The following is a 14,964-nucleotide window of genomic DNA, read 5'->3' on the forward strand; positions in this document are numbered from 1 at the left end:
TATGTGTGTATATAGTAAAGTAATTGTACCTTTAGTTAAGAGTGATATGATTTATTTTCTGTATCTGTAAATTGTCAAGATATCGTCAGGATTACAATTTGAAAGAAAAACTAAACATCATCACTCAGAAAAAAATGAGTAAGTCATCTTACAAATGTTGGACCCCAAGATGATATTTATGGAAGTTTTTCAAATATGTTATTATGCTTAAATCTTTAAGACCTTAATATGACTTACATATTTGAAATGTAAATCTAATGTTTTCTACTGCTGTCTGATTTCTAGGATAATAGAAATCAGACTAGAAACATTAGTAAAATTTCCAATCTAAACATTATTATAAACATAAAGTCTTTTTGAATAAAAATATAAAATAATAATGTATATTAAAATTTAAAATGTGCATCCACAGTGCTACTCATCCATTCAACAAATATTAATTGTGTGTTTATTTATGTGCACTGTTCTAATGGCTAGAATCACAGCAGTGTTTAATAAAAACTGTCATGGACACCAAGGAAATAAAATTTCCTTTTATGAAAGGCTGTTCTGGGTTTCATTTTATATAATGCCTGCCAGAGTATAAGACGATTAAGTATGATGCTCTTTGTAATGAATATAAACATAAGTTTAACTGGGTTTAGAATAAGCAACATGGAAATCCAAGTAATAATTTCAGTTCTTAACATTATGTGAGATGAGGATTAGTTGAAAATTAGTTGTTTTTTAATAACCTGAATTAACTCTGACATTTGATTTAGTAGATTGTATATATCATTGTAAAGGTAGATTTTAGAAGCAGAAATAGTCCTTTTAGATAAGATTATTAAATGAAACTCTTACTAATAAGTAATAATTTATTCCTAATAAGTAATTCTGAGTATACATTTTACTTGTTATTATAATTTATTTGTAAGTAAGTTCTGGGTTCAACAAAGGGAAATACATTTTAAATGGCTTGATCCTATGATTTATTACTGTAGGGAACAGAATGTTATTTATAGTATTTAAAATATACTTTTATTAAAATATGAGTAACAAGTGCCCATAAAAATTAGAGAGAAATTACTGTATCAGCTGATGTAGAAAAAAAAAATCCATTGGTAACCTGAGCAAACACTTAATACTTGCTTTCCTTTTTACCTCTTATAAGCTTTATTTACTAATTTAGAAAAATTTGCAAATTAAGTGAACATGGCATCAGATTTGGAGATAGTGAATGTTCATAAGAATTTGCCATCAGATAAATTTTGCACTAGGAAGTGGGTAACTTTAAAAAAATATTCTAAAATCAGTGACAGTTTATGTTATCAGCCATTGGATGTCCTGCATACTTGATTATTTTGAAAACAGTATAGTAATACAAGAGGTAAATATTTGATTAAGAGAGCTTGCTCGTGAGTTAGAAAGCATTGATTTGCTGTCTTGTTTCACATAACGCATGTACACACACACAAAATTTTTAATGTACCATTTCTCCATAATTTTAATTTCAACAGTAAAAAATATTGATGTCATTTCAAGTGGTACAATAGCTTTATTTGGAATTAACATGGAATATGTTTATCTAGATCAAAAAAATTTCCTAGAAGTTGTAGGATTTTTTTAAAACAATGATGAGGAAAAAATACGTAAATCTGTAGCCCTAGCTTTTTTTTTTTACCGTAAAGTTTAGTGTACATTTTCTTGTAGTTTTATTACTAAAAATATTGAAACTTCTAAGAATCACCTTTCCAATAACAAAGTATTTCTTTGTAAATGGCATTATTTTAATATATAAATAGTAGCTTTTATGAACCTGTGTATACATAATTCTCTTATAAATTCAGAGCTACTTATGGCTGCATATTTAACCAAAATTTATGAATAGCAAGTTAGAAAAAACGTATTTTAATAGAACCCTAAATCGTCAAGTTTCTGAGTTCAGTACTCACAGTTGAATCAGTCATCTTTAAATGTGAAAGGCGAGTATAAATTACTATCATTATTACTATCATCTAAATTACTTTTTGGTAAATGTTTTTTCAGGAAGATACATATATTCTTTTTAAATACATTAAAAATTGATAGTGACCATTCTAATAAATGTGAATTGATAGAATATTTTCTTTTTTAGTACGTTTTAAGATGTATTTTAATGCTTCACTAGCTTGAAGGTACTGACTCTAATGTTCTGATTAAAAATATTTTTGCATGCGTGTACATATTTTTGTACATGATATTTTTAAAGATGCAGTTTATTGATGTGACTTTGATAAAATGGGAAATATGAATGGAATAACACTATTTTTTGCGATTTTAATTATTAGAAAAAGTAAAGTATCCCACTGTGTTAAAGATTAATTCTTGAATTACTCTGCTGTTCTAGTTCTAATTTCTTTTGCAAGTAACCAGATTTCTGTAGTTGCCCACACTTGCAACTTGGAAGCAGCTACTTGCCAAGGAATTTTTAACCAAAAATATCATGTGGTTCCTCTTATTCGAAGTGGATGGATCTTCTTTCTCCACTGGAAATATTTCTAGGATAAAGAAATTATCCACTTTTCCACTTCCAGAATTCATACTTTTGCAGTGTAGGTGCAGAGTTAATATAGAACCACTTGTAAATTCAGTATATTACTAGTCATTTTTGTTTGCTTCATAATACTTACTATCTATGCTTTGCAAAAATGTCCTTTATTTAAAGGAATGAAATATACTCATATACTAAAATACTTAGTCTTTTTAATGGCTGTAGTCATATACATAAATATCAATAATAAGCAAAAGGGTAAATGTATCTAAATTGTATGCATCCATCTTTACTGCACATGAACATTGCTTAAGTAGATTCTTAATCTAAATTTAATATTTTCTTCCCAAAATTATGAGGAAACAACATGATGATGAAGATTTGCATTTCACATCAGACCATCTGGAGAATCAACCAGAATATATACAGAAATATTCTTATGACATCAGTGTTAATTATAATTAAAACATTATGTGGTAGAACTTATTACTCCCCAAAGCAGAACATATTATATTTTCATTTTATTAACATGTTAATTTTTCACTTTAATAGAATTTTAGTATCTTTAGAAAAGTAGTGTTTATCAGTGTCTTCAGGGAATTGTTCTAATTGAGCCTAGTTATTGATGAGGAAAGGAAAATATCACAAAGACAGATTTTTAACAATTGCCTTGCATTTCATTAGTACATTTTATGAATCTTCACACTTAATCTAATAGAGAATGATAATTGAAAATAGGACGTCCAGAAAATTAACTTTAGTTAGGAACACCCCCACTCTTATGATTATTTCTCTCGCTTCCACTTAATGATGTGATAATTGTTGTTATAACATATTTGAATAGACCTTTATAGCTTTTAAAGAACTGGGCACAAAATCGTACAGCTATAAGTTGTGATTAAGAAAAAAAAAAACAAAACTGAGGATTTTCTGATTCTTGCATACCTAAACCAGAGAAACATTCTTTAAGAATAATAAAAGATCATTAAAAATTTTAATGTAACAAAATGCATGTTAGAACCCAAAATAGCTAAGACATGATGGAAATGCTATCACTGTTTTTATTTGATTTTGTTGAGGTATCCCTTCAATGAATATCAAATCATTCAGAGTTGCTGGATGGCAGAAGGGCAGGATCGTGGGCCATGATAGCAGTGTCCTCACCAATTGACTGTGGCCTGTATTTCTCTCAACTAGTCACTCAACCTTCCTGGGACTCATTTCCCTTTCTGTAGATTTAGGTGGGTGTAGATGGATTAGCTGAATTCTGACATGGCTTAAGACCCTAAACTGAGTCCATGCTGCCTGGTTGCATCATGATGAACATGCGTTGGGCCAGTAGTGATAACTCTTCTTTATGCCTAAGGCAGTAACCAGAATGCGTTTCTTATATATGGTATTTTATGTTATACTGATGATCAGAAAACAATGTATGTCTAAATTGATTGATATAAGCTGAATGTATAGTCCTAGTTAGGTTTTTACTTGTTATAATCTTTTAGACTCTTAAATTCCAGTAGCATACTCAAAATACTACTTTTTAAACCACTTATTTATTCAACATATATTTAATGAGAAGCTACTATGTGCTGGGTGTTGATGTTACAGACACAATACCTGCCCATAAAGAGCTTAGGAAAGAATGGTGTAAGGTAGAAGGTATTTCTTTTCACTGTGATCCTTTTTTATGATTCTGTGGCCAGTAGTTTCAGGAAAACAGTACATGAATATAAATTGATGGTTTTAACCCGGGTGGCACTAGTGGTAAAGAATCTGCCTTCCAATGAAGGAGATGTGGGTTCAATCCTTGGGTCGGGAAGATTCCCTGGAGTAGGAAATGGCAACCCATTCCAGTATCCTTGCCTGGGAAATTCCATGAACAGAGGAACCTCACAAGCTACAGTCCATGGGGTTGCAAAGAGTCAGACAAGACTGAGCGACTGAGCACAAGCACGTTTACACATCACAAAACTATTCCAAGAAAAATCTGTCTTTACAATGTACAATATATTCAGAGAAAAGACAGTAGAATTTTCTATTTTCTTCTCTATTCTTGCTTTACACTGAATTATTACAATAAAGTGTATGCCATTTTTACTTAACTCCAGGATTCTTTTAAGTGGTTAGAAAAATTATAAGGACATATCCTTTGTAGAAATCTTTAGAAGAATCTTCAATAGTGTAATTGTCTGTAGCATTTGAAGAGAAAAAAGGGGCATCCTTAAATAGAGGGTTAAAAACAAAAGCAAAAACACAAGTTAGACACATGAACCTCTGTGTGAATATTTATCATCTAGTTATGGGGCACTGACTCTGAGGTTGATAATGCTTATAGATGAGTAAGAGTTTTTACTTTAGGGAAACAAATACATAATTATTATCATTTTAAATAAGACTTTTATAGCATTGATCTCTTGCTATTCTAAGTAATGCTAAAACTAAAATGCTTATTCTGTGTCATACTACAAATACTATAATACAAATAGTAATATTGACATATTTAGAGTTAGCAAGGGAGAAGGCAATGGCACCCCACTCCAGTACTGTTGCCCAGAAAATCCCATGGATTGAGGGGCCTGGTAGGCTGCAGTCCATGGGGTCGCTAAGAGTCAGACACGACTGAGCGACTTCACTTTCACTTTCCACTTTCATGCATTGGAGAAGGAAATGGCAACCCACTCCAGTGTTCTTGCCCAGAGAATCCCCTGGACGGAGAAGCCTGGTAAGCTACAGTCCATGGGATCGCACAGAGTCGGACACGACTGAAGCGACTTAGCAGCAGTAGCAGCAGAGTTAGCAAATCTGTGAGGTGATAGTATTTTTGCCACTTTGCAAGTAGAAGAAACCTGAGGCACATAGAGTTTGAGTAAATTGACTAAAATCACCCAGCTAAAATCATTCTTTCATCATTCAGAAAGAGGGTGGGGAATAAACTCAGTTTGGCTCTGGGATCCGTGTTTTTAGCTACCACGATCCAGTGTCGTTTGTGCCACAGATACAACATGTTCCCAGATACTGAGATTATAGACTCTCAGTTTACGTCGTGGGTTTGACAGGCAAGGTCCATGTAAGAGCAACTGACTTCACCCCTGCAAGCCTCAATCTGCTGCTTCTTAAAAGGATGAAAGTGAAGTATGCCTTCATTGGATGGGAGAGCTTAGATGAGAAAAGACAGCAAGTTCTTAGTAGATATTTGATATTGTTAATATCAGCGCTGTCATCATCACTATCACCAGGCACTGTGATGATCAGTCTTACATGTGAGCCCATTAAATGTTAGAGATGAGAAGAGGAAGAGTGGAAGTTTTATAGAGGAAATAAAATCTCCATTGACTTTGTAGCAATGACTAGGGATACAAGAAAAGCAGAGAAGGTCTAAAGGATGCTCATCACCTTTTCATTGCAGGGATGTAGAAAGTTGGTACAAAAGCCTGCCTGTTGCTTCTGGTCCTGCCCTTTGCACCCACACACACTTCCAGAGCATCTTCCTTCAAACTGCAACCTGCTTTTATCTGAGACCCAGTCCCTCAGGCACGTCTCTGAACTGTGTTGCCCTGGTTGACTTTTTCTCGTTGTTCTCATTATTGATCTGACATGTTATACAGTTTACTTGTTTGAGGGGTTCTTGTTTATTGTTTGTTTTCTACCATAAAACACAAATTGTTTGAGGGCAGAAATTTTGTCTACCTTGTTCGCAGATGTAGCCCAAGCAGCTGGAGCAGCATCTGGCATATAAACACAGTATTTGTTCAATGAATGAGTGAAAACCCTTAGTGACTGTGAGTTTCAGGAACTGGCCTGAAACTCTGTGTCTTCACTTGGCTCTCACACTTCTCATAGGAGACAAAGGACTCTGGCTCTCTCGGTCCCAGGACACTCTTAGGACCAAACATGTGTGTGTTAGTCATTCAGTCATGTCTGACTCTTTGCAGCCTCATGGACTGTAGCCCACCAGGCTTCTCTGTCTGTGGAATTCTCTGGGCAAGAGTACTGGAGTGGGTTGCCATTTCCTTCTCTGGGAGATCTTCCTGACCCAAGGATCAAAGCTGGGTCTCCCACATTGCAGGCAGATTCTCTACCATCTGAGCCACCAGAGAAGCTTGGGGCCAAGTATAAATTTCCCCAGATAATGGACCACATGTTGTTTAGAGCTCAGGCCCCTGGGTCTGCAGACCTCTTTCCTCTGCCTTCCCTCCTGATCACTTTCTGCTCTGCACCTGGTACTTCCCTCTGCTCCAGGAGAAATCTTTGTCTCTCAGTGACTTTCCTCATTGATCACAGGCATGTGCTCAGGACTCCTCTGCTCTCCTGCACCCCTGGGCCTTACAGAACTGGACGTGTGCTGGACACTTGGAGCATCTGGCATTAATATATCAAAAGAATAGAGATGAGAGACTAGATCTTAAAGGTTCCCATCACAAGAAATTTTCTGACTTGAGTGGTGATGGGTATAGACCAGGCTTATTGGGGTGGTCATTATGTCACACATCTGAAACTAGTCTAATGATGTATGCCAATAACATCTCAAAAAAAAAAAAAAAAAAAAAAAAAGCAGAGTTTTCTCCTTAACATTGTTGGAAGGAAAGGATATCAGAAAATAAAAATATATTGTAGGCAACCAGTTATCTGAAGTGAGAGTCATTCAGTCGTGTCTGACTCTTTGCAAGCCCATAGACTGTAGCCCAACCAGGCGCCTCTGTCCGTGGAATTCTTCAGGCAAGAATACTGGAGAATTCTGTCCTTCAGGATAAACTTTATTGCTTTTATAGTTTCTCTGTTTTTTTTTTTTTTTTTTTTTTAAATAAGTGAGCTTCTTGACCACAGTATTTCTTATTTATTTCAAATGTATTGTAGTCCAGACAGATTTTAGGATGAATAGATAGATGTATGTAAGCTGCCTTGGGGAGGTCAGTTGTATGTATAAGCATTATTTCTGTGGGAAATGCATTTCAAGTTTCAAATGTTCAAGTACTTTTAGAATATAGAGTAAATTGCAAACTTTATTAGTTCTTTGGTTTGCAATGGATGATTAGCTTTTTAAAATACTACACAAATACAAAAGTATATGATAATTTTAAAAATAATTTGAATAGTTGATTTTTAGTTTTCTTTATGTCAAACACATTCCCCTAGAGCAGCCTAGAGCATATTTTTGGAGGAGAAAAAAAGCAAAGGAAAACATCTTTGTAGCATCAGGTTTGAGACTTTCAGGGTGGAGAGTACTTCCCCTGTGTGTGATCTTTCGGCACCTAAACCACGACTGTCATCATGTTTCTCATCACTGCGTTTCACCATTGAGTTTGTTTCCGCCTCAGTTGCCAGCAGGAGTCTCCTTGACATCAGGACTGTAGACTTTCTCGTCTACACTGGTGGGGTGTCAGCTTCTGTGCCTCCTGGTGGGAAATTGTGTCTTCTGCACAACACCCGTTCTCATTTTTGTTTTATTTTAAGAAAGTACGGATTGACAAAACCATTTAATAAAATAGTTGCCATTTTCCATGTCAGTTGCTTTTTATCATTATACAAGATGACCAGATGACTGTAGCGTGATTCATCATATATTTTGTGTTTCTTTAACATTTCATTCCACAGGCACTCCAGAAAGTCTGAAAGATCTAGCATCCAAAGCCAGACTAGGAAAGGCACTGCCTCTGATGCAGAAAGGTAGGCTCGGTGTTGTGCTGTGCAGCATCTTCTGTTTCACTAAGATGTTCTGGGGCACCTCCTCTCTCATTTTACAAGATTGGTGTTTAAACACAATTGTAATGCTTAGAGAGACATTCCTGTTGAGAAATCTCCTACATGGGGATAGCCTCATTCAAAAAATGAGAGATGGATAGTTTGAAGACAACCCCTAAGTCTTAGGGCTTAAGAAAATTCTCATGCATTTCTCTTAGTGATCATTCTGATCACTAAAAAACGATTAAATGCAGTGTAGTCCTATATACATATTAAGACATTAATATTTTGTTTCTGAGATGATTGAAATGTTACTGATGAATATGTTACCTGAAATATGCAAGTATTTTGAGTGTCTGTTATTTATCCAAATGATGCCATCTTCTTTAAAATCTGTTCTACAAATGCATAATCTGAGTCTACTCATAACTACAACTTAAGATACTCGCTAAGTTAATGTAGAAATTAAGTGATTTCTTGTATTTTGTTTGCAATTTTTATAAAATTTTAAAGTGCTTTTAGGTTCAAGATACAAATAGAATTTTTGCATAGCTGTAAAAAAGAAACACCAAAAATCCAGTTAACATATATCCACTCATCCCATCAGTATTGAAAATGTGCAGGGTGACATAGATGTAAGTGGATACCTGCATTCAGGTGTCACAGCTGCCATAGCGGTAACACAAGGCATAGTGAGAACACAAGGAAAAGAGAGGCTGCAGGTGAGATTAGATGAACTAATCTAGGTGTATAAAAGTAGGTGTCAAGAGGAGCATGTTCTATGAGAAAGGAACAGCATGTGAAAACACTGAGGACTGAAATACCCTCTTGAGTTTGTGGAACTCATGTTTACTGGGGACGATTCAGGAGATGGGAGAGAGGCTGAAAACAACACGGGAGAAATTCTTAGAGATTGCTATCAATGACCTTACACGCTGTGGTATAGAATTTTAACTTCTACCTTATTACTCCTTGAGCCACGGCAGTTCCCTCCACATGATTGGTCTGAGTCCCAAAGTTGTAGATCACTTGAACGACACTTTGGAAAGTGGATTGAAAGACCCAGGGGTAGATGGGAAACACCCACAAGGCTGTCACAGAAGGAAACTTGGTGGACAGGGAAACTGCAATTCAGTGATCCATGCAGTCAACAAATATGTGCCAAACTGTGTGTCCAATTCAAGGAATAAAGTAGCAAGCAACAAAAAAAGGAAAGCTTTCCAGAGGATAATACCTCTTAGGTGAGGTTAGAAAAATGAGTAGGTATTAGTCACATCAAGCATAGTGGGTGAAGAGGAGGTTGAATTGGTTTCTGGCTGATGATCTATGGAGATTTGGACTATATAGGCAACTTAACTTACAATGGAACAAGGATCCCAGGAGCCAAAAAAAGTGCTGAATAGAAATTCAGTTTTGCAGAGACCCTGAATAAATAGATACATACCCATCTTATAGAGATAGAAATAGATAGGTAGATACATACATACATACTTACATAGATGGACAGGTAGATAAAATAGACCAGTAGTGGTGATAGTGGTGGTTTAGCTGCTAAGTTGTGTCTCATTCTTTGTGATCCCATGGACTGTAGTCGGTCAGACTTCTCTGTCCCTTGGATTTCCAAGGCAAGAATACTGGAGTGGGTTGCATTTTCTTCTCCAGGAGATCTTCTCAACCCAGAGATTGAACTGTCATCTCCTGCATTGCAGGCAAATTCTTTACCACTAAGCCACCAGGGAGGCCCTCAATAGATATGTACATACATAAAAACACAGATGGACAGAGAAATAGATACATAGATAAACAGATAGATAAACAGATAAAGACAGAAGGAGTGCCTGAAGAACCATGGGCGGAGGTTTGTAACATTGTACAGGAGGCGGTGACCAAACCATGCCAAAGAAACAGAAATGGAAAAAGGCAAAATGGTTGTCTGAGGAGCCCATACAAATATCTGAGGGAAAAAAGAGAAGTAAAAGGCAAAGGCGAAAGGGAAAGATATACCCAACTGAATGCAAAGTTGCAGAGAATGGCAAGGAGAGAAAAGGAAGCCTTCTTAAGTGAACAATGCAAAAAGAGAGAGAAAAAAAAGAGGAAAATAGTAGAGTGGGAAAGACTAGATATCACTTCAAGGATGCTTGGGGCTGGTGCACTGGGACGACCCAGAGGGATGGTGTGGGGAGGGAGGAGGGAGGAGGGTTCAGGTTGGGGAACACATGAGAAATAAAGAAAAAAAAAAATTAAGAATATTGGAGATACTAAGGGAACATTTCATGCAAAGATGGGCACAATAAAGGACAGAAATGGCTAGGACCTAACAGAAGCAGAAGAGATTAAGAAGAGGTGGCAGGAATACACAGAGAAACTATACAAACAAGGTCTTAATGATCCAGATAACCACAAAGGTGTGGTCACTCACCTAGAGCCAGATGTCCTGGAGTGTGAAGTCAAGTGGGTTGGAGGAAGAATTACCATGAACAAAGTTAGTGGATGTGATGGAATCCCAGCTGACCTATTTAAAATCCTAAAAGATGATGCTGTTAAAGTGCTGCACTCAATATGTAAGCAAATTTGAAAAGCTCAGCAGTGGCCATAGGACTGGAGAAGGTCAGTTTTCTTTCCAAATCCAAAGAAAGGCAGTGTCAAATAATGTTCAAGCTACCATACAGTTGCAGTCATTTCACATGCTAGCAAGATAATACTCAAAATCCTTCAAGCTAGGCTTCGGGAGTACGTGAACTGAGAACTTCCAGATGTATAAGCTGGATTTAGAAATGGCAGAGGAACCAGAGATCAAATTGCCAACATCCATTGGATCATAGAAAAAGAAAGGAAATCCCCCCCCACAAAAAAAAAGTCTGTTTCATTGACTGCACTAAAGCCTTTAACTGTCTTAATCACAACAGTCTGTGGAAACCATACCTGCTTCCAGAGGAACCTGTATGCAGATAATGAAGCAACAGTTAGGACCAAATGTGGACTAACAGACTGGTTCCAAATTGGGAAACGAGTATGTCAAGGCTGTAGTCATCCTGCTTATTTAACTTATATGCAGAGTACATCATGTAAAATGCAGGGATGGATGAATCACAAACTGGAATCAAGATTTCTGGAAGAAATATCAACAACCACAAACATTCTGATGATATTGCTTTAGTGGCAGAAAATGAAGAGGAATAAAAGAGCCTCTTGATGAGAGTGAAAAAGGAGAGTGAAAAAGCTGGCTTAAAACTCACCATTCAGGAAACTAAGATCATGACATCCGGTCCCATCACTTCATGGCGAATAGATGGGGAAACAGTGGAAACAGTGACAGATTTTATTTTCTTGGGCTCCAAAATCATTGCAGATGGTGAGTTCATCCATGAAATTAAAAGATGCTTGCTCCTTGGAAGAAAAGCTATGACAGATCTAGACAGTATATTGAAAAGCAGAGATGTCACTTTGCTGACAAGGTTCATATATGGATGTTAGAGTTTAACCATAGAGAAGGCTGAGTGCTGAAGAATTGATGCTTTTGAATTGTGCTAGAAAATACTCTTGGGAGTCCCTTGGACTACCAGGAGTTCAGACAAGTCAATCCTAAAGGAAATCATCCCTGAATATTCATTGGAAGGACTGATGATGACGCTCACTTTATAAAATTTAAAGTGAATTTTCCACTTTTTCTCCTCCCCAAAAAACCCTAGAAAATACCTTCAGTAGGCAACTTTGAAATTTCAGACTCAGAACTTACATAGAGCACAGCAGCAGCAAGTGAGTACATCAGGATAATTCAGAAGGGATTGCTTTCCATTGCAGAATTCCTAGTTTGCCATAATGGCCTAGTAGAAACCAAGATTTCCTGAAAAAGCGGGAGTGTTTTTCGCTCAATACTTTGTTGGTCAATGCTTTGGCCACCTGATGAGAATAACTTCGCTCAATACTTTGTTGGTCAATGCTTTGGCCACCTGATGAGAATAACTGGCTTGCTCGTTGGGAAAGATCCTGATGCTAGGAAATATTGAGGGCAGGAGGAGAAGGGGGCCATAGAGGGTGAGATGATTGAGTGGCATCACGGGCGCAATGAACATGAGTTTGAGCAAACTCAGGAAGATAGTGAAGACAGGGAAGCCTGGCATGCTGCAGTCTATGGGGTCACAAAGAGTTGGACACAACTTAGGGACTGAACAACAACATGCATACATACATACATGCATACAAGCACCCATTCATACATAGGTGGACAGATAGAAATAGATACATGGCTAGCTAGCTAGATAGATGATAGATGAGAAGAATGTAATGAAAATACTGATTGTGTAACTGTTTGCATTTTCTTTACTCTCAATAAATCTAATTATAATACAGTCTCTTTGCCAGGTTGTAAATTACTTAAGTTCCTCCCATTTATTTTCACAAGATTAAAAATTTTCCTCAAGTTACATATTCATTATATTCCATTGAGGCCTTTTTAATTCATTTAACAATTACTAGTTAAATATCTACCATGTGTCATTTTCCAGAATCAATGAACAAGGTTTTTTGACAGTAAGATATGGTTTTACAAAATGTTAGATGATTCTAGAGTCAACTGACCGTGTTTTCCTGAACACGTGTGTCGTTGTTGTTAGTCACTCAGTCGTGTCTAACTCTTTGCAACCCGTGAACTGTAGCCCTCCAGGGTCCTCTGTCCATGTAATTCTCCAGGCAAGAATACTGAAGTGGGTTGCCATTTCTTTCTCCAGGGGACCTTCCCAACCCAGGGATCGAACCTGGGTGTCCTGCACTGCAGGCAGATTCTTTACATTCTGAGCCACCACATGTGTGTGGATAATCACAAATCTTCCCTCCAGTAAGAAGAGAAGAGATTCCATTCCCCCTAGTCTCAAATGTTTGCTCAAGAAGAAGAAGAGTCACTCAGTTGTGTCTGACTCTTTGCAACTCCTTGGACTGTAGCCTACCTGGCTCCTCTGTCCATGGGATTTTCCAGGCAATAGTACTGGAGTGGATTGCCATTTCCTTCTCCAGGGGATCTTCCCAACCCAAGGATCGAACCCACGTCTCCCGCATTGTAGACAGACGTTTTACCATCTGAGCCACCAGGGAAGTCTAAGGGCCATATTCATATTACTCTTTCCATTACTTACTTTACTTGTAGGTTTCATGTAGAAAACTCAAGCCTGTTAGGTATTTGAATTTGTTTGATTATAATTAAAGCTCCTCATTGATATTTATTAGAGTGTAAGTCACACGCTTAGCTTTCAAGGGAATTGATGAATAGCTCATTACAATAGAAGAATTGGCCTGGATTCTCTAGGTTTATGTTAGCACTCATTTCTTTTGACGATACCTTCTAAGTTGATGTTCAGCTACAGGTGAGTGAGGCCACAGTATGAATGCTCTGGACACTGATTCTTGGCCTCAGGAATTGACGGCTCCCCAGAGGAGCCCCAGCACAGACCCATCTTGGCCTCAGGCAGAATTTGCTGTGTGACGATCATAATTTTTAAGGCCCTTTGTTGGCCTCAAAAAAAGTGACCTTTTCAGGAATAGCTGTGTAATAAAATGTTTTGAAAGCTATGATAACCATTTCTAGATAGAAGAAAGGCAGAACTGATTTCTGACTTACATGCCTAACCATTGAAGTACAGCTTCAGACCCTGTGAGGAAGCTCCTTAGTAAATAAATGTGTATCTTTTCACCCTCATGTGTGTTGAGCTTTGCGGACTGTTAGCACTGCTGCATGTCCTGCTCTGGGGACTTTTCTTCTTGTGGAACCTGCTTTCTGAATCCTGACTCGGGGGTGTTTGGTCAGGGTTGGTATAGAATTGCGTACACATTCATTTTCTGCTGTGCTGGTGCTCCTGAAAAAGGCAGTCACCACGGGAGGAACCATGGTGACCTTAAGTACCTCATGCATGTCTATCCTTTAACAAGTAATTTTTTTTAAAAAGGACTCTACTTTTAAGCAGCAATAGAAGCAACGTACTGCAAGTCTCCTTGCAGCAACAGAAATGTCTAACAAGCTAAGATTTTGGTGGGGAAATATTAACTTTAGTTCAGGAACACTAGTCTTAAGTGAAGAGAGTAGGCAGGGGTTGAACTCAGCAGTAAATATTTAGAAACTCGTTTGGAGACGGTGAACTGGAGTTGTAGCTAGATTGAATTCATATTTTGTTCTAGAACCCTCACTATTATTATTTCAATAGTATGTTATGTGTAGACATATGAAGCAGAGTTGATGTTCATTAAATACCATTTTCCATATATTTTGTTCCTATAAACTCTCAAAATAGAATTCTATGAAATCTTGTCAAACAATCTGTTACTGGACATGCATTTATGTTTTGTTTTGCAAGATGAACAATACATCGATATTACCATGTTTCATCTCATGATAATAGAAGCCAGTCCTGTCTCAAAGGCAGAAAAGAGAGCAGTGTTGGCGCTTCATATACTCTGTGGGTCCTGCCTTAATCAAGCTAGTTATTTGTCTTTTTGCAATTCACACTACAAGCCCCCAGTTTTCCCATCTATAACATAGGAATGATAATACTTTGAAGAGCTGTTGTGAGAATGCAAAAAAAGGACACATGTATGTATGTGATATGTATACCACAGCACACACATGTACACAGACAGACACACTGGAGCCTGGCGTATGCAGACGGCACCACGTGGATGCCTGGTGAGGAACACTAGCTCCCATCACCCTCCTTCTCCATCATTCACTCCCTGTCCATCCTCTGTCCTGCTCCTTGCCGGTCTCTTTCCCTCGGATACTTTCTCAG

The 14,964-nt window shown here is 37.3% G+C and overlaps 1 protein-coding gene across 37 annotated transcripts in view; it reads left to right on the forward strand.

Annotated features, from left to right (window-relative positions):
- The window catches only part of RIMS1 (regulating synaptic membrane exocytosis 1), a 606,383-nt gene that overhangs the window by 461,115 nt on the left and 130,304 nt on the right, over positions 1 to 14,964 (forward strand). For 26 of the 37 annotated variants that reach the window (XM_070795691.1, XM_070795693.1, XM_070795713.1 and 23 more), the window contains one exon: positions 8,105 to 8,176. The exons of the other annotated variants lie outside the window; for them this stretch is intronic. In XM_070795691.1, coding sequence (XP_070651792.1) covers positions 8,105 to 8,176 — 72 coding nt within the window. The remainder of the gene's footprint in view (positions 1 to 8,104; positions 8,177 to 14,964) is intronic. 37 annotated transcript variants of the gene reach the window in all.

This window comes from Bos indicus, chromosome 9 (genome assembly GCF_029378745.1).
Source record: "Bos indicus isolate NIAB-ARS_2022 breed Sahiwal x Tharparkar chromosome 9, NIAB-ARS_B.indTharparkar_mat_pri_1.0, whole genome shotgun sequence".
NCBI classification, from domain to species: domain Eukaryota; kingdom Metazoa; phylum Chordata; class Mammalia; order Artiodactyla; family Bovidae; genus Bos; species Bos indicus.